Source organism: Haematobia irritans, chromosome 2 (genome assembly GCF_050003625.1).
Source record: "Haematobia irritans isolate KBUSLIRL chromosome 2, ASM5000362v1, whole genome shotgun sequence".
NCBI classification, from domain to species: Eukaryota; Metazoa; Arthropoda; class Insecta; order Diptera; family Muscidae; genus Haematobia; species Haematobia irritans.
The window spans coordinates 124,513,749-124,539,013 of record NC_134398.1 but is presented as its reverse complement, the minus strand read 5'-3'; the positions used below and the strand labels follow the sequence as shown (position 1 = coordinate 124,539,013).

Sequence of the window (25,265 nt, the reverse complement as noted above, 5' to 3'; positions counted from 1 at the left end):
CTATAGAAAATTTTGTCAAGATTTTATTTCTATAGAAAATTTTGTCAAGATGTTATTTCTATAGAATATTTTGTCAAAATATTAGTTCTATAGAAAATTTTATTTATATAAAATTTTTTTTCAAAATTTTTAAGCAAAAAAATTTTATTTCTATAGAAATATTTTGTGAAAATTTTATTTCTACAGAAAATTTTGTCAAAATATTATTTCTATAGAAAATTTTGTCAAAATTCTATTTGTATAGAATTATTAGATAGAAAAGTTAGTTAAGCTAAATTATATTAAAACAATTTGAGTTAAAAAATTATTCAATTAAGATAAAATTAAATAAAATAAATTAAATTAATTTTCAAAACTTTTTAATGATTTTTATCGATTGTTTTTTGTTAATGAAAAGTCGATTTGATTTTGAAAATAACTTTACGTGTATAAACCTCCACGTGTGTTATCCAATTATATATTAATCTATAGAATTAAAATACACATTAAAATGTGTATGGACTAGAATTAAAATAAAATGGACTAGAATTAAAATACACATTAAAATGTTTGATAAAGACTCACAATAAAATACGAAAAAAAAATTATGAAATACATTTAACGTCTATCTACACATTAATAATTATACTATTTTATAAATTTAGTTAAAATTGACTTATAAGCGAAATGTTATAACTGGTGCTGAACGTGGTCCCCTTTGATTATTGGTCGTATGCAGAACACTGGCATTAAGGCGGCAGACACATAAATGACTGCTATTACAAGGATGGCTTCTCATTGGCATATCTATATGAACATTGTCATCGGATCGTCGATTATACAGACATTTGGTGGCACAATTACAATAGGAATTTCGGACGTAACGTAAACGCTGTGTAGGATTCGAGATAGCTCCAGGTCCAAGTGTTAATTTTTGTTTGTTAATACAGCAGGATGTTGGAAGTAATAACGGGTGTATGGTATCCATACTGGTGGCACGACTTTCAGGCTCTGGTGTGGCTCGAATGAGATCTGGTGTGGCATCATTGCATGTTAATGCAGGAAGTTGCGATTGACGGTGGCTTTGATCTGGAAGTTTACCAAGTAGCCAATAAGTACGCATGTCCCCTTTACCCTGTTTGGAAAAAAAAATGGAACGATTAAGAAATCATAAAATATGAATGGTTCGTCATGTACAGCCCCAGAGAAGTATTCGTGAATGGACAGAACAAATGAATTATTATTCGAAAAAAAAAAAAAATTTTAGAACAAAGCAACGTTGAAATTTTTGGAGCAGATGAGTTTTTCCGTATATTTGAATTTTATCATGTTGGGTTATAGAGCCTTTAGTAAGCGATATCCAAAATGTTTGAAAACACTTTGGGGGAAAGCAAAGTGGAATGTGAGGGAAACCATGAACATATTTACTCGAACATCACTCTTTTCTTCACTTTGAAACCTTCCTGCCCACTGAAGTTGACAAATCAGTAGATGATGTAGTTTCAGAAAACGCTATTTTTGTGATGCAATCCATAATATATGAAGAACTAATGAGAAAAGCAGAGTCTTAAAAGAAAACATTTCTTCTATGACTAGTCCATGTAAAATTCTTTGCTTCTGATTCGATTTTGCATAACTTATAGACCCAAAAAGACGATTTTCAATGATTTTTGGCAATATTTTTTGACCTATTATGAAGGAGTATGCAAATTTGACTCCGTCCGTAAAATCCCTTTGAAGGAAAAGGAAATTTCCTCAATGTAATGAAAACCTTATTTGTTTTAAGGAAATATTTTTTAATTCGACTGAGATATTGGATGTTTGGATTAGGTTTGGTTAATGTGGCAGCTCGGTTTATTTTCAGGCTCACTTAGACCACATTAACTAAAAATAAATATTACGGCGTTTTCTAGTTTTTTACCGTTGAACCAACCCGATTATTTGCTTCTGTTGAAGTAACTTGATTGTTCCAAAAACATTAGCAGACTGCTCAAGTTAACATTTTTCACATCCGATAGTAATCTAAAGGAGTATGCTCCTAAAATTTCGCTTATGCTGTACACAAAATGCAGGACATTCACACAAGAGGTGTTAATTGATTCCTTTGCCTCCTCATCATGACATCTCACGCAGTAGTCATTATACTGTATGCCAATACCGTGGAGCCACCGTAGTGCAATGGTTAGCATGCCCGCCTTGCATACACAAGGTCGTGGGTTCGATTCCTGATTCGACCGAACACCAAAAAGTTTTTCAGTAATGCTGGTGACATTTCTGAGGGTTTCAAAGCTTCTCTAATGGTTTCACTGCAATGTGGAACGCCGTTCGGACTCGGCTATAAAAAGGAGGTCCCTTGTCATTGAGCTTAACATGGAATCGGGCAGCACTCAGTGATAAGAGAGAAGTTCACCAATGTGGTATCACAATGGACTGAATAGTCTAAGTGAGCCTGATACATCGGGCTGCCAGCTAACCTAACCTATCCTAATACTTATTCCAAACTCACCTATAAGGCAGTATGAGCTTACAGGTAGCCAGAGACATACCAGTATAGTTCCCCTAGAAAATGTAAGGTTGTTCATAGCCTTGCTAACTTGTAGCTGCGCAGTTTCCTGGTATGTTTCTGTGACCAGGCATCCTTATTAGGTGGATAATGTACTGCTCAGCCATCTCGTTGAGAGATTTGCGGTACTCGATGGCCGTTTTCGAGTTAAGGAACACAGAGTCCAAAGTTTTTATTGCAAGTTGACTGTCTGAGTATATACTATTAACCCTTTCACTACCGATGTCCACTTAGAAGGACATTCGAAAAAGACACCAAATTCTATTTTCCCACTTAGTTTCGATTTATTTTTCGATGATATTTTAAAGTAGAGGCTTTAATCTAAATAAGCTATAAATATTTTCCATATTGGTGAGCACTAAAATACATTTTTATAAACTTCTGTAAAAATAAACGAAAAATACGAAAATTTGACAGATTTTCTACTGTATGTTCCTAGTAAATGGACATTAATACAAAAACTATAGCTGATACTTTTACGGGATCTTTTTTGTATTTTTTCCCACACTGTGAAAGATATTATAGGCCAAATAGCGCTTATTTTCGTAAGGCCATTTGGTCACAATTCAAGAATCAAGTTTTCAGCACAATCTCATATAGCTCTTGAAGTAATTGAGGTAGGTTCTCAAAATGTAAATTTTTGTTCTACACGTTGTTAGTACAAGTAAAACCAGAAGAAAAATTAAAGTTTTTAATATTAGGTAGTGAAAGGGTTAATGCCAACATTTATTGGAACGTTGCTATTCACTCAATTTGTCACATCTTTTATTGGTAATATTTCAGACTGAAAAACACTATGGTCAGGTCAGATCAGGTTAGGTGGCAGCCCGATGTATCAGGCTCACTTAGACTATTCAGTCAATTGTGATACCACATTGGTGAACTTCTCTCTTATCACTGAGTGCTGCCCGCTTCCATGTTATGCTCAATGACAAGGGACCTCTTTTTTATAGCCGAGTCCTAACGGCGTTCCAAAGTGCACTGAAACCACTTAGAGAAACTTTGAAACCCTCAAAAATGTCACCAGTATTACTGAAAAACTTTTTGGTGTTCGGTCGATGCAGGAATCGAACCCACGACCTTGTGTATGCAAGGCGGGCATACTAACCATTGCACCACGGTGGCTCCCACCATAGTGATTAGGCAATCTTTTCGCTATTTTAAGTTCCAGGTCTTTAGAATATACTCCGAAACCTACTTGTCCAGCTAATTTGGAGACATCTGTGTAGAAATCTATATAACATTTATTCCCCGGGGTCTGTGTGGCAACCAGGGGGCCAACATATAACAGGAATAAATAAACAATTTTCATTTCACCAACACATTTGCCTTAATTTTTGCTCACTTTAGTAATATACCCTTATTTCAACGACACTCTAATTGGTAGGTTATCAAAATGCATCATCTTCAACTGAATAACAAACCCCAAACCCAAAGAGGGAATATTATCCTAAGCTTACCTTTATATTAACAAGGCCTCTTTCCATACAATGGTAGCCTCCTACACTTTCCAGTAATTGATATGTCTCCTCGGATATATGGATTTTCATGGCCTCACTTGTACTTTCCATACGTGAAGCTGTATTTACCGTATCACCAAAAAGGCAATACCTTGGCATCTATAGAAGAAAAACAAACTCAACAAATGAGTACAAAATTTCCCATAGTGGTAACTATGTGGTAGGAAAATTCTATGCAATTTGAGTTTTATATTCCTTTCAAGGGGAAATTGAATAAATGAAACCGAAAAATATCTACATACTTTTAAACCGACAACACCAGCTGCACATGGTCCCGAGTGTACACCTATTCGCAATTGTAATGTGTCCATGGGTTTATGGGGAATTTTTAAATTTGCCACATTTCGGAGAAGGTGTAGAGCTAATGACGCAATTTCACCCACATGACGGGTGCCATTTCTCAGTGGAAGGCCAGAGACCACCATATAAGCATCGCCAATTGTTTCCACCTGTAATAATAATGGTCAAAATCAAAACATATACCAAAATAAAACGGAATAAATTATTTGTGAATGTGTAGAAGAGGATGAAAATATTCCAATATTGGGATTAACAATAGAAAGATTCTAAGAATTCGAAATTGATACATTTCACTATTAAAGGAAAACAGAATGCACATGAATAATTGTTCATTTAAAATTTAATTTGCATTGTTTTACTTCTCTATTTATCTGGAGTTTTGAAATGATACATTGTCATACGCCCCTTTGATTACCTTATAGACATCATAGTTGGATATTATGGAATCGCAGCAAGTGTACAAATCATTTAACATATCAACTACCTCAAATGGTGTACTTGTACTGCATAGTTGAGTGAAGCCAACAATGTCACTGAATAGAATAGTGACACAATCGAAACATTCCGCCTCCACAGGTTCACCAAGTTTCAATGATTCCGCAACAGATCTGCAATGAAAATGTAGTAGTACAATATAACGTTGAAAATGAGGATAAGAACTAAGGCCAATGAATTTTTATTACTATTAACCATTGCACCACGGTAGCTCCCTACTAATTAATATGTTACTAATTAAACTAAAGGGTGATACGGTCAAAATTTGGTCAAGGGAAAACGCGTGTAAATCGGTGAAATCGTTTATTTAAAAAATCAAATTAAATTTCTTTTTCAAGTTCAATTAGTATAAAATTCAGGAAAAATATTCAGTTAGGCTTTCGCTTTTCCAAATCCGAATTGCCGGGGCTCACGCTTGACACCTGCCATCAGATTTTGTACAGCCACCTTGTCCACCTTCTTCGCCGCAGAAAGCCAGTTTGCCTTGAACTGCTGCTCGTCCTTAGCAGTTTTTTGGTCTTCTTTAGGTTCCGCTTGGCAATAGCCCAGTATTTCTCAATTGGGCGGAGCTCTGTCGTATTGGGAGGGTTCTTGTCCTTGGGAACCACCTGCACGTTATTGGCGGCGTACCACTCCATGGCCTTTTTACCTTTTTTAATGGCAAGATGCCAAATCCGGCCAAAACAGTACGGAACAACCGTGTTTCTTCAGGAAAGGCAGCAGACGTTTATTCAAACACTCTTTCACGTAAATTTCTTGGTTGACAGTCCCGGAAGCTATGAAAATGCTGCTTTTCAAGCCACAGGTACAGATGGCTTGCCAAACAAGATATTTCTTTGCGAACTTTGACAGATTTATGTGTTTGAAAATATCTGCTACCTTTCCCCTTCCTTTTGCCGTATAAAACTCCTGTCCCGGAAGCTGCTTGTAGTCGGCTTTGACGTAGGTTTCGTCGTCCACTACCACGCAGTCAAACTTCGTCAGCATCGTCGTGTACAGCCTCCGGATCGCGCTTTGGCCGTCGTATTTTGTTTATCATCGCGATTTGGAGTCACTACCTTCTTGTAAGTCGATAGTCGATAGGCTCGTTTTTTGGCTCGATGCACGGTTGTAGACGATACACCCAGCTCATTTGCGGCATCTCGGAGAGAGAGGTTAGGGTTTCGCTTGAAACTACCGGCAACTCTCTATGTTGTCTCAGCGGCTTCCGGTTTTCGATTTCCCCCCGATCCAGACTTCCTGCCTGTCGACAAACGTTCCCCAAACACTTTAATTACATTTGTAACGGTTGATTTGGCAACTTTTAGAGATTTTGCCAGCTTTGCGTGCGAGTAGCTCGGATTTTCGCGATGCGCGAGCAAAATTTTGACAAGTGAAGAGTGAATTCCAAAATCAAAATAGGTGCAACATTCTACACAAACACCTTCAAAATGAGGGGTGTTCAGGGTTTTTAAATGCAAAATTGAAAGAAATACGTCAAGTTTATATTGACCAAATTTTGACCGTCAAGGCCGTATTCAGGGGGGATGAGGGGGATCAAACCCCCCCCCCCAAATTGAATGAATATTTTTATATAAATAAATTTATATTTTTAGCTGGATAGAAAAATCTTATCGAAGATGTTGAAGAAAAGCTGGAGGTTTTATTTTGAAAAACGCTTACCTATAAAACTTGCACAAATCATAGAATACTAGTTGAAAAGTCCGTCAAACGACGGCCGAAAAAACAAATTGTTTTTGTTCTCGCACCACAAATTCCATTTTTGGAAAATGTCTTTCTGCTTTTTATTTGTGTTTGTTGTTCTTTTTGTGAACATGACTCGCTTTGTTTAGCCATAGCAACAACAACGAAATAGCCAAACACACATGTGTAAATGAAATGGCGCAAAACCTGCGAAAAGAACCTGCCTAATTCAGCGATGGAAGCACTTGGAGAGTGCAATAAAGAGATATTTCCAAACGTGCATATTCTTTTAAAAATTTTGGTCAATTTGCCAGTTACTCAGGGATGGAAAATACATTTTTTAAGAAAGTACACAAAAGGTATTTTTTGAGCGGAAAGGTACTTTTTACAAAAATTTCACTGGAAAATTATTGTCAAGAGACTAAATTTTAAAGAAAATAAAATTTTGACAAAATTTTCTATATAAATAAAATTTTGACAAAATTTTCTATATAAATAAAATTTTGCAAAAATTTTCTATAGAAATAAAATTTTGCAAAAAAATTCTGTAGAAAAAAATGTTGCAAAATTTTTTCTATAGAAATAAAATTTTGCAAAAATTTCCTATAGAAATAAAATTTTTACAAAATTTTCAATTGAAATAAAATTTTGACAACATTTTCTACCGAAATAAAAAATCGATAATATAGAATCGCATTCTTTTTTCGACTAAAACATTCTTGAAGATCAATAAAATCCTGTTTTTGACTGTCTTTTACAAAATCGAGATTTTCTTCCCACATGAACATGTCTGTTTTGCCATATTTGTAAAAGACTGTTAGCAAATAAGGTTGATAAAGACTTTCTCAATATATTAAAATACTTTGTCAAAGATATTGTACCATAAATCTGATATCGACTCAAAAATGTCTACACTAAAGGTACTAAATCATTCGCGGGGGTACTACGGTACTGACCGGGATGAAAAAGTATTGAAAAAAGTACTATAGTACTGCATTTTCCATCCCTGCAGTTACTACGTACTCGGCCGAACTTTCATTTTCAAAAATAAAGAGATTAAAGACGTATCTTAGAAATTCGACTAGCGAGAGTAGACTCAATGGATTGGCATTAATGTCGGTTCATCGCCGAAGAAGTCATTGATTTATTTGCTGTCCAAAAAGCCCGTCGGCTCAATTTAGTATTGTGAAAATATTGTATACATACCTATGCATAAATAAAATTTTCTACACATGATGGAAGCACTTGGAGAGTGCAATAAAGATATATTTCCAAACGTGCATATTCTTTTAAAAATTTTGGTCAATTTGCCAGTTACTCAGGGATGGAAAATACAATTTTTAAGAAAGTACAAAAAAGGTATTTTTTGAGCGGAAAGGTACTTTTACAAAAATTTCACTGGAAAATTATTGTCAAGAGACTAAATTTTAAAGAAAATAAAATTTTGACAAAATTTTCTATATAAATAAAATTTTGACAAAATTTTCTATAGAAATAAAATTTTGCAAAAATTTCCTATAGAATATATGAATATTTTTTTTTAAATTGAAATCCGTTCAGATTTAGATACAACTCCCATATATATCGTTCGCCCGATTTACACCCATATGACCACAAAGAACAAAGTTGTACTCCGATTTACATGAAATTTTGGTCAGGGAGTAGAACTAATGTTCCTATTATGCATGTCAAATTTGGTTGACATCGGTTCAGATTTATATATATTGCTCGATTTAAATTCATATGACCACGGGGACCAAAGATTCACTCAAAATATTTAGAAATTGTGCATTGAGAGTATAATTAATATTATAGCAAAGTTGGTCAAAATTGGTTTAGATTGAGACAAATCCCCAATATATATATTCTTCCATAAGGCCAAAATACTCACATTTTCATTTTAAAATCTCCACTGCTAAGATCAAATTTTCCCATGCTTCTAATACATATCTATCTACGGATAAAGCATAATTGCACATCTAACCGATAATCGCCATTTTCAGCACACATCTTTATGGTCCTAAAATACCTCTAGATTTCTAATTTCAGATTAATTGGATAAAACTTCGGTTTCTATTAGCCCAAGGCCACAAATCGGGACGTCGGTTTACATGGGGACTATATCGAAAACTTGGACCGATATAGCCCATCATCGAACTTGACTTGCCTGCAAATAAAAACCGAACCTATGAAAAATTTTAGAATGATAGCGTCATTGTTTAAGGCTGTAGCGTACTTGATCGTAGGGAGCAACTTATAATTATATTGGTTTTTTCCGTTTTTTTCTTCATAAAAAAATTCGTATAGAAACTCGTCGATAAAATGTTGAAAACGCTTTTTAGCTTTATAGCCAAATGCAAAAAGTCAACATATTTTAAGAGGATTTCACTAATTTTAAAGATTTTTTTCCAAAGTATTAAAGACATGTTGACCTTAGTAAAAAGAAAGAAAGAATTTTTTTTCAGCGGAGCGGAGCGAAAAAAAGGGACCGCTCCGAATCCCTGGATATAAGCACATCTCTTATAAGAAAAAACGCATATAACAAAATGTAACAAAAACACCATGTCTTTTAGCTGTGTTTTGGCGCAAAAAAAATTTCATATAAGATAAACGTGTATAACAAAAATCTGATAAAAGGACAATCTGGCAATCACACATTAGCAAAATCCCATTACAAGAAATTCCCAATAAGAATTTTTTTATGTATCAAATTTTGTAGTTTTGTTTATTTTATAACATTGAAGTTATTTAATATCCTTTGTTACTTTTTTATTTTAGGATTACTTTAAATCGTAGCTAAGTAATTAGCGAATTAGTGGCATCACAAAAGACTACACGCACAGAAAAACATGTTTGGACATGGTTGCCGCATCCATTTAATGCTTATCTAGAGTATGTAATTGTCACGAAAACCATGTATTTTGTCTTTGTAAAAATCATTTTCGAGCAGAGAAAAATATATGTCGACAATAAGCATTTAAATGATTCTCAAATGCCGCAAACATGTTCTATTATTTAAATGATAGAATTTGAGACCATTACATGATCGGGAAAATCATGTACCTGACCATTCAATTTTTTTTAATTTTTTGCAGAGAAAAAAGTATTTTTATAGACATAAAGACCATGTACATTATTTTCGTGACCATTTAATTTTTTTGGAGCGAAAAGAATTTTATAAAAACATTGAGCAGGTACACACGATTTTCAATTTGAGCGTCAGTCGTGTGTCGATTGTTTCTTGGAAGGGGCGGACAATACGGAATTACTGTGTTTTGTGTTATTTATTTATTCAGAAGTGGCACGTGGTTTTATGTGAACACAAAAAAGGAAAGAGTAATTGAAAAATGTACCTGTTTTTTTGTTCTGCATTTTGATATATGGTATAATTTATTTTTATTTGCAGTTATTTATATGATGTCTGCGTTGGTACATTTGATGGGCACGAAGTAAATATTGTTGAAATTGAACCAAAATAGAGTGTGTAAAAATATGTGATGTTTGCTTGCACGACATTATAAATACAAATATATATATATTAATACGCTACACTTTTTTTGGGTACATATTGTGGGCGCGGGAGGTGGTGTTGTGTCTGTAGATATGGCGAATCGCTTTAATTTTTTAAATTGATGCATTTTTCATGAAGAAAATTGCATTTTTCTAAAATTATTGACGTTGTTGTCGTTGTTGTGTTGTAGTTTGAGAGTGAGAGCGAGAGAGTTGTTGTTTGGTTTGTTGTAGCGTGTGGGTGTGTGTGCATTGTATGATGGCTTTTGTTATGCTGGCATGGGGGAGAATAAGTTTGTGAGTGATAATGAGAGAGTCGATTGGGAGCTAAAGCAATGGGAATAATAGGATTGTGAGATGGGTGGGGGAGTGTGGTGGGTGGTTTTATGTTTTACGTAGTATTGTGATCAGTTAGCCGTATATAATTCTAAAGGCGTTAGAAATAGAAAAGTAATATTAACTGATTTTATTTAAGGCTACGGATATAGGGATGCCATATACGGATATATGGCAATTACAATAGGGGTATATTTTGGATAACTACAAATTTCATACGAAATTGTAAAAGAGAATAAAATGTTCGTATGAAATTTCTGTGTACATGTGCAGAAAAAATAAACTGTTTTATGGCAAGAATGAACTACCACGTTCGAAAATTGAACTAAATTATACTGCATATTTCGAGATTTCCACAAAGCATTCTTAAAACCAGGAAAATATAATACTCTGGTGCACTTTTTAACTACAACTCACGCACCACACCCTCTCATAGATGAAACAATGAACTAAAACTAAAGAACAAAATCATTGCCGCCAAATTTTAACCATATTGTAGTTCATTGTTACTATTTTTGGGCATCGTATGAAAATTTTCTTTTGCGTTAGATCATATTGAATTTACGTGTTTGGTAATTGAACTTAATACCCACGTTCAGTTCATAAAGTCTTTGACACATACTTAACAAAAGGAAAATTTAATTGGGATTTGGAAAATTTCGAAAAAAAAAACAATCAAACTGAACTATAACATAAATAAATAATTTTTGCCAATAAACATAAGGTAAATTTAGCGTTATATTAGCTACAAATTTATATTCAGTGTTTTAAGACCGTTTGCATAAATGCAGAAAGTTTTTACCATTGACAAATATTTTAGAGAGAGAGAGAGAGAGAGAGAGAGAGAGAGAGAGAGATGCGAGCAATACGATTGTGTTTTGTATAGTAAACGATAGTAACAGGATGGGTGGAGGAGTGTGGTGGGAAAGTATAGTTATATATGGGTGATGTATGTTTTACGTGTTAAAGTGATCAATTATAATTTGTCAAAGTAATATTATACTATTTCGTTTAAGAACATTTAGAACAATAAATAATATTGTTATTTACAGATATATAGGCTTTTTAATAGAACTCATTTTGGATAACTGCAAAGACATTCTATTATTATTTTTGCTTAATATTCAAAATGATCATTTTTTCGTAGCTATAGAGGAAACTTGAATCAGCAGCCAAAAAAGATAACAAAAACTATTTTTATTATTTTATAATTGATGAATATTTTATAAATAACATTTTGTCCAAAATTTGATATTTATAATTTTTAAAAAACTCGAGACCTTCCACATGGCAAATATGAAAAGGAGAATGGAAATATGTTGATGAGGTACACTGAAAAAAAGTATACCTGGTTCCATAGATTTTGTCTTTACACTAATTATTTTGGTATTGATTCCGAGCCAAAGAAGCGGAGAATTGAAGTATGTTAAGGATAAATAAATGCTCTTTTAAATTTGAGTTTTGCGAACTTGATTCTAGGAAAATTTGAATTGAATTTATTCGTTTATTATGCTATTTTCTTCATATGCTATCAAAGCCGTTTTAAAGCGTGTTAACGAAATATCATATATGTTATTTGCAAATTTCGACTCGACTTTAAGCAGAAATTATGATATGTTTTAAGTAAAAAGAGTCTTTAAAATAAAGCATTGAAAAATATCTCATATTTTTGAATGTGTTTTCCTTTGTTTTCAAGATGCCAAAAGACAATTTCAATGATTTTAAAGAATTTTTCACAATTATTAAAGACAAATTGACCTTAGTGAATAACATTTTCTTTCATGTTAAGATAACCATTTTCGACTTGAAGAAAATTGCTTAGGTAAGGTGATACAGACACAAGAAAAACTGGCGTCGCTAAAACTTCATATAATCTAGGACCTTTATAACACCGTTAATGGCTTACAATGCACTCGATTTTCGAGTGCCGGGAAGGCTAGTAAACAATGAATTAGTTTATAAATAAATAAAAACAAATAAATAAAGTTAATTTTGTGTTTTCTTTTCTTTCTTTCTGGCGTCCTTTTTTCGACGACGAAAACAGTTTTTTAATAAATATCAAAACATTTTAGGTTGTGACCATGTTCTTTTAACTGGAAGAAAAACATTTTTGACGAATACCATAACATTTTAGATCTTGACCATTGTCTTTTAATGGAAACAAAATTCTTTTTATCAATATAATAACATTTTAGATGAGGATTTTTTTTTTCTTAGAACCATGTTCACTGAGACAACATGGTTGCAGGTGAAAATGTTACGTGGTCGCTCCTATCATATTATTTTGCTCTTCGAATATGATTGTGACTATCATGTTACTTCTCTGCGTGTATAAAATGAAGCAGTGACTTTGGATCACATTTGAAATTAAAAGTTGCATATTTGATAATAGTTAAGTCAGATCGACCCATATCTCCACGTATTCCTCCATTAAACAGTTTTTTTTTAAAGAAAACAATGACATAGGATTTTTGTTGTTGTTTTACACTTAAGCAAACTTGTGCGGAAAAATGTGAAAATCTAACGGTAATACAATTAGCTGTTTAGTGTTTGTACAGTTTAGTTGTGTTGTTGGCCGGATTTAAAAGCGTACACTAATGTCATCCTAATCATTCGGCCTATTTTGCATTATGCCTGTAACTTGCATCATGGACAAAAATGAGAACCAAAATGTAGTTTATTTTCTTATTCAGTTTGTTTTAGTATAAATCAAAAATTCATAAAATGGTTTAATTAGACTAATTGGGAAGAATAATTCTCGTATGTAAATTTCATAAGAAATTAACATAAAAAGAACCAAATTCAATCATCTCTCGCTAAAGACTATGGAAATGTGTAGTGGCCAACACTGAAACATACATATATGTATATTCAGGCTTGCGAGATGGGTATCTGGCATTTTCTTTTCAGTAACTTAATAATGTCAATTCCCTTAATCTTCCTGTCCAATAAGCTCGAATATATATTATAAGAATAAATTAAATTTATCATTTCCCAATCGTCAAAAACGCATTTTAAGGTAAATACTATGTTCAGTTTTGAAGCTTGTTTTTTGAATCAATTAATTTAGAAATATTAAATTTTTCGCAATCAATGCCTTGGATCTTTTCCATTCATAATTTGACATTTGAAAAATAATCGTCTTCACATATATTTTTACAGTTTTAATTTACCAGAAGACTTTTCGTGGAAATCCGAACATACACTGAAAAAAATATTTACCTGATATTAAAGATTACGCAACCTAAATATTAGGATTAAGGACAAATTTCTTTAAAATAATGGAAATTTAAGTTTATAAAAATATGAAAAAATATTTACCTGATATTAAAGATTACGCAACCTAAATATTAGGATGTGTAATTTACAAAATATTAAGGACAAATTTCTTTAAAATAATGCAAATTTTATTGAAATAAAGTTTATAATCTTTGCTTTAAATTTTTTGTTCATTAAATTTAGTACGCAAATTTTGAAAATTTGCGTCCCTCCATTAAAGTCGCATGTCTTTAAACCAAGGCAAAATTACCTTAAAGTAAAGAAACACATTTTTGATTCCTTAAATTAACTGAAATATTGAATCTTCAAAATTTAAGATAAAAACGCTTCGAATATAGGCTAAGATTTATTTTGAGTTTTAAAGTTTTTAAGTTTTTAGTTTTCTTTGGAATTAAGAAATCGCTGTTTACTTTGAAGTATCTGTTATAATTTAAATTGGCATTTGTTTGTACGTGAATAGCTTTGTCAATATACTGCGAAAGGAGAATGAAAATTCGATAAATGAGTTCTGCACAGAAAAAAATTTCACGAAAATTTTGCCAATTAAAATTTTAATTGAGTTTTAAAAATATTCAATTAAAAACTTAATTGATTTAACAAATTTTTTAAATGAAACAAAAAACAATCACACAAAAAAATAATAGTATCAATTATCAATATCAATCAATAATAGTATATATAATTGGATCAATTAATAATTTAATTGGCTGTCAACTAATTTTGTAATTGATACTATCATTTCTGTGATTGAAGACATTTCAATTAAAAAATTAATTGGATCAATTAATTTCATGATTGAATCAGATTTTTTTTGTGTGCATACTAATTTTAATTTTATTGATCCTAGATTTAAAGCCAGATAGGTCTTTCGCATCTTTGGCTCGGAATCAATACCAAAATCCTTAAGGGAAGGTCAAAATCTTTGGATCAAGTAAACTTTTCTTGAGTGTAGTACTCACCTCTATACCGAAAAGAAAATGTAAAGGGTGATTAAAATTTCAAGTGCCGATGTTGATTTTGAATAAAACACAAACTATTTAGGAAATTATTGTAATTTTATTTTATTATGATATATTGGTATTATTCAATTATGTATGGAACAAAATATCGGCCAAATGGGCGCCGCGACCTCGGTGGCACACCTTCATCCGATGGTCAAAAATTTCACTGAGGCATAATGGAGGTTCTATGCCGTTAATGTGCCGAATTATCTCATCCTTTAGCTCTTTAATTGTTGCTGGCTTATCGACGTATACCTTTTCTTTCAAATAACCCCAAAGAAAAAAGTCCAACGTTGCCAAATCACATGATCTTGGCGGCCAATTGACATCGCCATTACGTGATATAACACGGCCATTGAATTTGTTGCGCAAAAGAGCCATTGTTTCGTTAGCTGTGTGGCAAGTGGTACAGTTCTGCTGAAACCACATATCGTCCACATCCACATCTTCCAATTCGGGCCATAGAAAGTTCGTTATCATCTCACGATAGCGAACACCATTCACAGTAACTGCCTGACCGGCCTCATTTTGGAAAAAATACGGCCCGATGATGCCGCCAGCCCATAAACCGTACCAAACAGTCACTCTTTGTGGGTGCCACCGTGGTGCAATGGTTAGCATGCCCGCCTTGCATACAAAGGTCGTGAGTTCGATTCCTGATTCGACCGAACACCAAAAGTTTTTCAGCGGTGGATTATCCTACCTCAGTAATGCTGGTGATATTTCTGAGGGTTCCAAAGCTTCTCTAAGTGGTTTCACTGCAATGTGGAACGCCGTTCGGACTCGGCTATAAAAAGGAGGTCCCTTGTCATTGAGCTTAACATGGAATCGGGCAGCACTCAGTGATAAGAGAGAAGTTCACCAATGTGGTATCACAATGGACTGAATAGTCTAAGTGAGCCTGATAGATCGGGCTGCCACCTAACCTAACCTAACCTAACCTTGTGGGTGCATTGGTTTTTCGACAATCACTCTTCGATTCTCATTCGCCCAAATGCGGCAATTCTGTTTATTGACGAATCCACTGAGGTGAAAATGTGCCTCATCACTGAAGATGATTTTCTTCGAAAATTGATCATCCACTGTTGCCATTTCTGGGAACCATTCTGCCCATTCACGACGTCCATGGTTCAAATTGAGTAAGTCTGAAATAGAGAAATGTCAAATAAAATTCGGAAAAAACTTGGCGTTTAGGTGTGGTTCACATTCAACATCGGCCCTTACAATTTAACCACCCTTTAATTACGCATTCTTAAATTTTCCTTCTTACTTTTTTTTGAATAATGGGTGGGTATACTAACTTTGTCATTCCATTTGTAACACATCGAAATATTGGTCTCAGACTCTATAAAGTATATATTCTGAGTCATGGTGAAGTCGACCTAGCTAAGCCAGGCTCGAACCTGAGCACAATAAGTTATTATTGGTGTAGGTCTGAAGGTATTTGGCCATATCGGATCACTTTTAGCTTTGTGATGTATTTGTATTTGGATTCTTTATTAACCATATAGTACAAAAAGCGTTAACTTATAAACTGTAATTTCTAAAATTTTAACAGAAGTAAAGTGGGTCACAATGTTAGTACGTACTATGAGAAAATTGGTCTATATCGGTCCATAATTACCAGAGATGGTTTGTCGTAAACTGTAAGGTGCGAAGTATTTTACCATATGTCAAAAAGTGGGAAACCTTCGTAAAATACTTAGTTTTTGACAATATTAGTACATATTTTAGAACGAATGTATTTACGAATGTCATTTCCTTATAGAAGAAAGGGTATGGAAATGATTTCCTCCAAATTGTATAGGCGAGCTATTGTCAGTATAATTTCACATAACCGTATGAAAATTGGGGTTATATATAAATCTAAATTGCCGTGGTTGGTATGCCGTCGCGTTGTAGATTTTTTCCAAAATAATTTTTACAGTTCTAATAATTTGAAAACAATGTTTTTCAATGAATATTCCTCTGGTAAAAATTGCAAATTAGTTTGTTGAGTTTTTAATTTTTGAGTTTTAAATTTAATTCGAGACTTAAATACCCTATAGCTAAACCAAATAATGCTTCATAAAATCGTAGATATAAAGTAGAGGTGTGCACGTGAGTAATATTTTACTCACGAAAAGAAAATTTGTACTCAGGCAAACTCACGCACGAAAATGTCATGACTCACGAAAAATACCGTGACTCACGAAAAATATTGTGACTCACGGAAAATGTCGTGACTCACGGAAAATTTTATGAGTAATTTACCTCATGAAAACATGAGCACGATTAAAATCGAGAGCGTTATTAAACTCTTAATAGCCTATGTGTTAGTAAAACTCTAAATGAAATTGGTTTATCTCGGTTCATAATTATTTATATAATCCTCTATATAAACCGATTAAGAACTGAATAGGCTTATATAGGGAGCCACCGTGGTGCAATGGTTAGCATGCCCTCCTTGCATACACAAGGTCGTGGGTTCGATTCCTGCTTCGACCGAACACCAAAAAGTTTTTCAGCGGTGGATTATCCCACCTCAGTAATGCTGGTGACATTTCTGAGGGTTTCAAAGCTTCTCTAAGTAGTTTCACTGCAATGTGAAACGCCGATCGGACTCGGCTATAAAAAGGAGGTCCCTTGTCATTGAGCTTAACATGGAATCGGGCAGCACTCAGTGATAAGAGAGAAGTTCACCAATGTGGTATCACAATGGACTGAATAGTCTAAGCGAGCCTGATACATCGGGCTGCCACCTAACCTAACCTATATAGGTATTTATCACAGTGTCAAAAAAAAAAGTAATGTATAATAATCATTATTGCAGTATCCAAAATTCATAAAATAAATATCATTTAAAATTTTATTATGGAGTAGTAATTATTTCGTGTATAATAAACATTAATTTATAAAATTAACAAATTACAAATCGGAATATATGGATGCATTAACTTAAAATTTGTATTTGGGGACATTAATTTAAAATTGTAGACGTAAATGTAGATAAATTATATTTGATATCATAAATATAATTGATCTACATTTACGTCTACAATTACGATACACTAAAAGAATCGTTTCCTTTACATGGGAATCAAATTTAGCCAAACTAAGTGGTTTTTAATATGTAAGATTTTTAGTTAATAGCAAATAGTAAAGCGTATTTCATAATTTATTCTATTTATGATGCGCTCGAAAACTACACTCAAAAAAATGGAACCCTATATTTCACTAAAGCCGATTTAATTACACCCAGAGAAGGAATATGATCACCTCAAACATGTTTCAAGAGCAAAATGTTATTTTTAGACGGGGAACATATAACATGTTTGTGGAAAATATGTTATTTTCTCGAAAATTATGTATTTGATTTCGGCAACCTTGTATATATTTGCCGAGAAAAGAACATATTTACGACAAAAATGTTCCATGCTCACCGTCCAAAAATTATGTTTGAGGTGATCATATTCCTTCTCTGGGTGTATATTTTAGCTCATGTAATTATAACGTGTTAAGAAAGTTTCCATGACTTTAATAATTTTGAAATTTTTTAGTTAAATTAACAAAATCAGAGGAAAAATTATACACAAATGAAGCATAACTAAATTCGTGTCTTCCACAAAATGGTTCAGAATTTCTTAAAATTTGTAAATTTTACCAATATTGCGCCCATCTTGAACTTTTTTCCTTTAACTACGAATTTTTTTTAATAATTGGAAAAAAGTAATTTGTCCAATATATTTTCCTGAATGTGATATGTGCGTTTCCAATACAGTTTAGTTTAAATTTTGCAAAATTCTCTAATTTTTGTAAAAGTAACTAAAACTTTCTTTCCTGGTTGGTTTACATTGCATGTGAATTCATGTAATCTACTTGCATACATGCACGTTTTGTTGTTTTCTTTTAGTACTGGATACCCAAGCCGTGATTTGTCCAAAAATGTGCCTTCCAGAAATATTGATTTTAGACCCCATAAAATATATACCGATCGGCTCCGAATCACCTCCTGAGTCGATCTAGCCCTTGGTGTCCGTATGTCCATCTGTCCATGTATATGATTTTCGCAGGATTCCGGTCGCATTTATTATACCCTCCACCATAGGATGGGCGGTATATTAACTTTGTCATTCCGCTTGTAACACATCGAAATATTGCTTTAAGACCCCATAAAAAATATATATTCTGGGTCGTGGTGAAATTCTGAGTCGATCTAAACATGTCCGACCGTCCGTCTGTTGAAATCACGCTAACTTCCGAACGCAACAAGCTATCGCTTGAAACTTGGCACAAGTTGTTGTTATTGATGTAGGTCGGATGGTATTGCAAATGGGCCATATCGGTCCACTTTTACGTATAGCCCCTATATAAATGGAACCCCAGGATCCTCTAAGAGTAGCATCTTTCATCCGATCTGGCTGAAATTTGTTACATGGTGTAAGTATATGGTCTCTAGCAACCATGCAAAAATTGGTCCATATCGGTCCATAATTATATATAGCGCCCATATAAACCGATCCCCAGATTTGGTTTGCGGATCCTCTAAGAGAAGTAAATTTCATCCGATCCGGCTGAAATTTGGTACATGGTATTAGTATATCGTTTCTAACAACCATGCAAAAATTGGTCCATATCGGTACGTAATTATATATAGCCCCCATATAAACCGATCCCCAGATTTGACCTCCGGAGCCTTTTGCAGGAGCAAAATTCATCCGATCCGGTTGAAATTTGGAACGTGGTGTTAGTATGTGGTCTCTAACAAACACGCAAGAATTGGTCCATATCGGTCCATAATTATATATAGCCCCCATATAAATCGATCCCCAGATTTGACCTACGGAAGGAGCAAAATTCATCCGATTCGGTTGAAATTTGGTACGTGGTGTTAGTATATGGCCGCTAATAACCATGCCAAAATGGATCCATATCGGTCTATAGTTATATATAAGCCGATCCCCAATCACACAAAAATTGGTCCATATCGGTTCATAATCATGGTTGCCACTTGAGCCAAAAATAATCTATCAAAATTTTATTTCTATAGAAAATTTTGTCAAAATTTTATTTCTATAGAAAATTTTGTCAAAATTTTATTCCTATAGAAAATTTTGTCAAATTTTATTTCTGTAGAAAATTTTGGCAAAATTTTATTTCTATAGAAAATTTTGTTAAAGTTTTATTTCTACAGAGAATGTTGTCAAAATTTTAATTCTATTTAAAATTTTATCCAAATTTTACTTCTATAGAAAATGTTGTCAAAATTTTATTTCTATAGTAACTTTTGTCAAAATTTTATTTCTATAGAAAATTTTGTCAAACTTAATTATAACGTATTTAATAGGCCTTTTGTAGTTTAATATATACCACGTATGGACTACCTTGCACTTTAGAAGACGGTGTTGGGAAGTTTTAAGATACCTTGCCATCGGCAAGTGTTACCGCAACCCAAGTAGTTCGATTGTGGATGACAGTCTTCAGTAAAAGTTTCTACGCAATCCATGGTGGATGGTACATAAGCTTCGGCCTGGCCGAACTTACGGCCGTATATACTTGTTAAATGGGGTGACATTGCGCTTCGTTACTAACAGATCGCCGCCAAATTTGACACAAAGTAATCCAATTTGCGTCTCTTTTAGATTACTTTCAGACTTGGATATAGCTCTCTTATATATTGTATCGCTCGATTTCTCTAAATTGGGCCATAATATCCTTAATTACAAACCGATCTTACTCAAGGTTGGCACAATGTAATGTTCTATAGTATAAACTAAGTCTGCCAAAAATAATAGAAATCGGTTCAGATTTAGATATAAATATTAAATTAGTCCATCTTATTTAGACTTACATATAGCTTTTACATAAATAAGTTTCCACAAATTTGGATTCATTACCCATATTAGCTGAGCGATTTCCTCTTGTTTAATAATGCAGTCAATAAACCATGAAATAAAACGTAGGTTTATTTTAGAAAATGGTAACTAAAATGGTTTACTATTTGCAACATGACACACTTAAGTTTACAGTTTGTTTAATTGAAGAAAAAATAATTAAATTATTAAAAATAATAATTTTTCTTCTTTTGTTTAAGAAAATGTTATATCTGTAAGGAAAAAATTGTAGTGAAAAATGGTAAAAATGGAAAATTTTCTCATTTCAGAAGCTTACGAACGCAGTTTAAGTAAACTTTATCCATTTTAAGAAAATATGAACTATTTTCAAATTTAGTAAAATTGTGTACTTCATTTGAGTACAACTTTTTTTCTCATTTTTAATTCATATCATTAAAGTAAGCAAAAATTTGTCTTCTTTTATTTTTATTTGCAAAAATAAATAATTAAAATAAGGAAAATTTTCTTATATTTTGCAAAATTTAAATAAAATCAAAAAACTTGTATGAACTAAAATAAAGTTAAATCAGCTACAAAAATTGTCGTTCAGTTTTCTGATGGTAATAATCAAGTATAGCTCCTAATATCAGGCATTTCTGTTCAGATTGAGATAAAGTTCCCATAAACCATTTTGTTAAATATGGAAATACCATTTATATCCCTAACCTATTTCAATGATACCCCACAAATGCTTATGTTTACTAATTCGTAGCGGTAACGGTGTTTTAGGGTATGATATGGTCGGCACCGCCCGACTTTTACTACTTTACTCATAAAATTTACTTTTGTCATAGTTTATGACACTCTACCACTCTTAATTTTATGTTATTCGCCAAATTAATCAAAATAAAATGCTATTGTGTATCGAGGAAACGTCAGTCTGGCAACGCCGACGAGATTTGCACTGATGAGATATTCTGGAGAGAACACCAGTGCATCGATGTCCTGGATAGCTCATACAAATGTTGCATCGAGTATTAAAAAAAAACAGACCTTGATGTATTGTCGCCAATTTGGTCTCTATTTGTACAGAGAATAATAGCCTAGTAATTAACGGTACATATTCCCTACATGTACAATGTTTCTGCTTTATCAGAATCGTCTTTGAACTAAAACAAGTATATAAAGCAGTAAGTTCGGCCGGGACGAATCTTAAATACCCACCACCATGAATTAAATATTATAGTTTCCTGTGAAAATTTCAGGGGGATTTGGTGACAAGCAGATCAGTTCAACCAGTACACTTCCCGAAGATAAATTCAAGGATTTTTACCTATGAAGACTAGATCAGATTCTGGATTTATAAGAACCATATTTGTTAGAGGAATCATAAACATCGTGTGCAAGTGTGCAAGAAAATGAAATAACGCCTTGATTTAAAATCTAAAATCTGTAGATTTTTACCCCCATTATTTAAATGATTACCAGAAGTAAAATCTGGAAACTATAATTCAGTTTCAAGCAATTTTCATTATTAGTGCACATGGACCGATATTCACCATTTTCGGCACACCTCTTTATGTTCCTAAAATACTTCTAGATTTAAAATTTCATGCAAATTTTATAAAAACTATGGTTTCTAAAAGCCCAAGAAGTAAAATCGGAAGATCGGTCTATTTGGGAGATAAATCAAAACATGGATAATACACGCCATTTTCTGCTCTCATATTTAAGGCCCTAAAATACCTGTAGATTTCTCATTTCAGGTAAATTGGATAAAAACTACGGATTCTAGAAGCCTCAAAAATAAAATCATTTCTTGCACACCTATTTATATTCCTAAACACCTCCAGATTTTCGATTTCAGGCAAAGTGGACAACAATTACGGTTTCCAGAAGCCCAAAAAGTAATATCGGGAGATCGGTCTATCTGATTGCTATATCAAAACATGGATCTATACTCACCATTTTCGGCATACCTTTTTATGGTCCTCAAATTGGAGATCGGTCTATATGGGGGCTATATAAAAACATGGTCCGATACTCATAATTTTCAGCAAACCTCTTTAGGGTTTTAAAATACCGCTAGATTTCTAATTTCAGGCAAATTGGATAAAAACTACAGATTTTAGACGCCCAAGAAGTAGAAACTGGATATCGGTCTATATGAGGGCTATACCAAAACATGGACCGATACTCACCATTTTCGGCACACCTCTTTATTGTTCTAAAATACCTCTAGATTTCCAATTTCCGGCAAATTGGATAAAGACTATGGATTCTATAAGCCCAAGACCCCAAATCGGGAGATCGGTCTATATGGGTGATATACCAAAACCCGGACCGATACTCACCATTTTTAGCACACCTCTTTATGGTTCTAAAATACCTCTAGATAGAAACTATGGTTTTTATAAGCCCAAGACCGCAAATCGGGAGGTCGGTTTATATGGGGACTATATCAAAACTTGGACCGATATAGCCCATCTTCGAACTTGACCTGCCTGCAGACAAAAGACGAGTTTGTGCGAAATTTCAGCACGATTGCTTTATTATTGAAGACTGTAGCGTGATTACAACAGACAGACAGACGGACATGGCTATATCGTCTAAGAATTTCTCCCTGATCAAGAATATATATACTTTATATAGTCGGAAATCGATATTTCGATGTGTTACAAACGGAATGACAAACTTATTATACCCCCGTCACCTATGGTGGTGGGTATAAAAAGAAACTAATAGAATTTTCTTAGTAACAAAGGGAATTTCGTTTGCGTTCGAAAATTCATTTGGGGAGAATATTATTTTTCCTTTGTATACGATTAGAAAAGTGTGATTTTCCTAAGTGCATAAAAAAGTTAAACTTAATGGCCTCAATTAAAAACAGTTTAAGTTGTGCCAGACACTCATTTTATTGGAATTTTATTTATTTATTTAAATAAATATAATAAAATTCCAATAAAAAAAATTTTAACTAAAATAGGAATTTCCTAATAGTGTTATGGCGAAAATGGAACAAATTCCCATAGTGGCGCTTATATTTTTCTCAATATTATTTTCTCTAATACCATTTAATAATGGGATATATGTAAAATTTACAAATTTGGAATGTGAAACTCACAATACGTCGGTGGCTAATTTTGAAAAATGCTATTTGAAAGCATTGTCTCGCCACAATGTGACCTTAGATGTTTATATAAAATTGAATATTTTACCAATCAGTGATATAATGGTGAGTATAATGTAATAGAATCCTCTGTAATTAAGTAAACAAACCATAAATAGAAGAATCGAAAATATTGTCAAGGATTTTTATACCCTTCACCACTACTGTGGTACAGGGTATAATAAGTTTGTGCATTTGTATGTAACGCCAAGAAGGAGTAATCATAGACCAACCTTTTAGTATACAGATCGGCTTAGAATTAAATTCTGAGTCGATTTAGCGATGTCCGTCTATCTGCCTGTCTGTCTGTCCGTCTGTCTGTCTGTTGATGTATTTTTGTGTGCAAAGTACAGCTCGCAGTTTTAGTCCGATTGTCCTAAAATTTGGTATAGGATCCTGTTTCGTCTCAAAGACGATCCCTATTGATTTTGGAAAAAATCGGTTCAGATTTAGATATAGCTGCCATATATATTTTTCACCGATCTGGTCATAATTGGCGTGTATATCAACCGATCTTCCTCAAATTCCGTACATCCGAATATTTTATGGGTCTCGAAAAACTTGCAAAATATCAGCCAAATCGGTTCAGATTTAGATATAGCTCCCATATATAGCTTTCGCCCGATTTGCACTCATTTGCCCACAGAGGCCAATTTTTAACTCCGATTTAGTTGAAATTTTGCACAGGAAGTAGAATTAGCATTGTAACTATGCGTGCCAAATTTGGGTGAAATCGGTTCAGATTTGGATATATCTCCCATATATAGCTTTCGCCCGATTTACACTCATTTGCCCACAGAGGCCAAGTTTTTGCTCCGATTTAGTTGAAATTTTGCACAGGGAGTAGAATTAGCATTATAGCTATGCGCGCCAAATTTGGTTGAAATCGGTTCAGATTTAGATATAGCTCCCATATATAGCTTTCGCCCGATTTACACTCATATGACCACAGAGGCCAATTTTTAACTCCGATTTAGTTGAAATTTTGCACAGCGAGTAGAATTAGCATTGTAGCTATGCGTGTCAAATTTGGTTGAAATCGGTTCAGATTTAGATATAGCTCCCATATATATATAATATGTTTTTCTGATTTCGACAAAAATGGTCAAAATACCAACATTTTCCTTGTAAAATCGCCACTGCTTAGTCGAAAAGTTGTAAAAATGACTCTAATTTTCCTAAACTTCTAATACATATATATCGAGCGATAAATCATAAATAAACTTTTTCGAAGTTTCCTTAAAATTGCTTCAGATTTAAACGTTTCCCATATTTTTTTACTAACATTGTGTTCCACCCTAGTGCATTAGCCGACTTAAATTTTGAGTCTATAGATTTTGTAGAAGTCTATCTAATTCGGTCCAGATCGAGTGATATTTAAATGTATGTATTTGGGACAAACCTTTATATATAGCCCCCAACACATTTGACGGATGTGATATTTTATCGAAAATTTAGATCTACAAAGTGGTGCAGGGTATAATATAGTCGGCCCCGCCCGACTTTAGACTTTCCTTACTTGTTTTTTATAATTTTAATACCAGTACTACACACAAAAAAAAAGTGAACACACCGTGGAAGAAAATGTGGGTTTATTTTAGAAAAATTTAACTAAAA

General features: G+C 33.4%; 1 protein-coding gene across 1 annotated transcript in view; it reads right to left on the bottom strand.

The window, feature by feature from the left end:
• Positions 1 to 655: 655 nt before the first annotated feature.
• Gyc32E (Guanylyl cyclase at 32E) overlaps positions 656 to 25,265 on the bottom strand; it is a 179,686-nt gene continuing 155,076 nt past the window's right edge. Inside the window, exons 20-23 of the mRNA XM_075294824.1 lie at positions 4,778 to 4,970; positions 4,305 to 4,511; positions 4,003 to 4,161; positions 656 to 1,114 (exon numbers count right to left, since the gene is read on the bottom strand). Of these exons, the coding sequence (XP_075150939.1) occupies positions 656 to 1,114; positions 4,003 to 4,161; positions 4,305 to 4,511; positions 4,778 to 4,970 (1,018 nt within the window). The remainder of the gene's footprint in view (positions 1,115 to 4,002; positions 4,162 to 4,304; positions 4,512 to 4,777; positions 4,971 to 25,265) is intronic.